At 45.5% G+C, this 1,927-nt stretch overlaps 1 protein-coding gene across 4 annotated transcripts in view; it reads left to right on the top strand.

Annotated features, from left to right (window-relative positions):
* LOC107271708 (CD151 antigen) overlaps window positions 1–1,927 on the top strand; it is an 18,918-nt gene that overhangs the window by 12,579 nt on the left and 4,412 nt on the right. For all 4 annotated transcript variants that reach the window (XM_015748008.2, XM_025088922.1, XM_025088923.1 and 1 more), the window contains one exon: window positions 570–761. In XM_015748008.2, the coding sequence (XP_015603494.1) occupies window positions 570–761 (192 nt within the window). The remainder of the gene's footprint in view (window positions 1–569; window positions 762–1,927) is intronic.

The following is a 1,927-nucleotide window of genomic DNA, read 5'->3' as shown; positions in this document are numbered from 1 at the left end:
GGGGGGGGGGGGGGCAGGCTACTATAGTAGGTATTCTTATCCCAAAATCTACCAGGAGGTAAACACGTTCTGCTGGGACCCATCGGATTTACCGTCTATCGCGGAGTGTGTTGCTGGGGCCTATAAAAGAGCCTATGTGCTGAAGGACCTCGGCTACTCGCGACACACGTGTTCGGGATGTTTGTGATACTATCGGTGAGCACGAGCCCGCTCTCTCTCTCTTACTCTCTCTACGCAACTCTACGTGGCCCTAAGGGCCGCCTATTATCCTGCCCGCAGTCGCGCATGCGCGCCGAGAGAATGCAGAGGCATCTATCCTGCCTGCGTCTACCAGGTAGAGATGCCTTAATTGCATATGGAGGAGAGGCACGTCCTTTCTCCTGATGCGACGCAGCACGTTCAGGATCAGTAATCTATAGTCCAATTAGTCCCTCCACGCGGATCTGCTTACCTGTTATATACATCGTAACGACGATTTCAAAGGAATGCGTCCAAAATATAGTCTCGTAGCTGAAAGTGTACAAAATTGATTTGATAATTTTTGTTGTTGTTTTTATTGTCCTCTTCAGTTATCCGGTCTCGTTGTGGGTGGAATCGGCATCTGGACCGTTGTCTCGAAACACAGCTACGTCGCGCTGATGGCGACCTCGACCTATCCAATTTTGGCTTATGCACTGATTGCGGCCGGTGCACTTGCAGTAATTGGCAGTTGGCTGGGATGCGGTGGCGTAACCTCCGAGAATCGGTGTATTCTCTTAGTGGTGAGTCACGTGAAACAATTATTGGTTTATAAAATCATGTGCATTCACCTTGAGAATCATTGTACGAAAACTCGCGGCATTTTCGATCATCACCTATTTTCCTACAATGTTTTACTTCAATAGCTCATCATCGACTGAACTCTCCATCTAGGCACGTTATTTTTCTTTCTCGATTTCCAATGGCACCAATATGCATAACGTGCTCCTCAACATTCTGCTTTTCAATGCTAACTTTTCATGCAGTATTGTGCCGTATGCAGTAGCCGAGATCACGGGCATCACGGGCTGCTAGATATCCAGGACGTACGACTAATTGTAAGTCAGACTATGTCGGTCTCTTGAGGCACACTTTAAACCGGACGCCAGATGTGCTTTTACGCTCGCGATTTCTCGTTTGGTCTAATTGAAATTGCTCGAGTCTTCGAAAGTTCTACGTAGCTACATACCAAAAATCCCATTCATAGAAAACGTTAAGTTTACTCGGATAGAACGCTAGAGGCTTTTAGTTTGCAAGCTGCGTATAGTAACATATCAGGTGGTTTTACCAGAGTCCTAATCTTATATTTATTACAGTGTTACGTGTTGTGTTGTTAGCATAACGTATATATGTATAATACACTGCAGAAGGGAAACTGTCATGGAAATCAACGTCCATACCATAAAATCTAATGCGTGCAGGTAAACGTATCCGTGGGCCGTTCTTAGGTACTCTTACGTAAGTGAATTTCGCTTTGTCCGGATTTTGAACTCGCGCCGGAAATTTTCAGCTTCCGCCAGTAAGTTGAGTCTAACGTGGCTTTCAAACGGGAGCGTGGGTCTCCCCTCGTCCCACCCGTTCTCTCTCTCTCTCTCTCTCTCTCTCTCTCTCTCTCTCTCTCTCTCTCTCTCTCTCTCTCTCTCTCTCTCATGATTTCGCCAACATGATTTCGCGTCGTAATCCTCTTCGCACAGATACACTTCATGTCCCTGCTGCCCGTACAGTCGCATTTCAAAAATCTTTCATAATTTCCGGCATACAATTCTGGAACTCGTTACCTCCGGATATAACGTCTGCTACTACTGTAGCAGATTTTCGAAAGCGTTGTTACTTTTACTTGAAGGTACAAGAGGATTGCGAAGTAACATAAATTAACAACTTCGAATTGTATTTGAATGTAGTAAATTAA

This window comes from Cephus cinctus, unplaced genomic scaffold (assembly GCF_000341935.2).
Source record: "Cephus cinctus unplaced genomic scaffold, Ccin1 Ccin1_scaffold1034, whole genome shotgun sequence".
NCBI classification, from domain to species: Eukaryota; Metazoa; Arthropoda; class Insecta; order Hymenoptera; family Cephidae; genus Cephus; species Cephus cinctus.
This window is presented reverse-complemented; position numbering and strand designations above follow the sequence as displayed.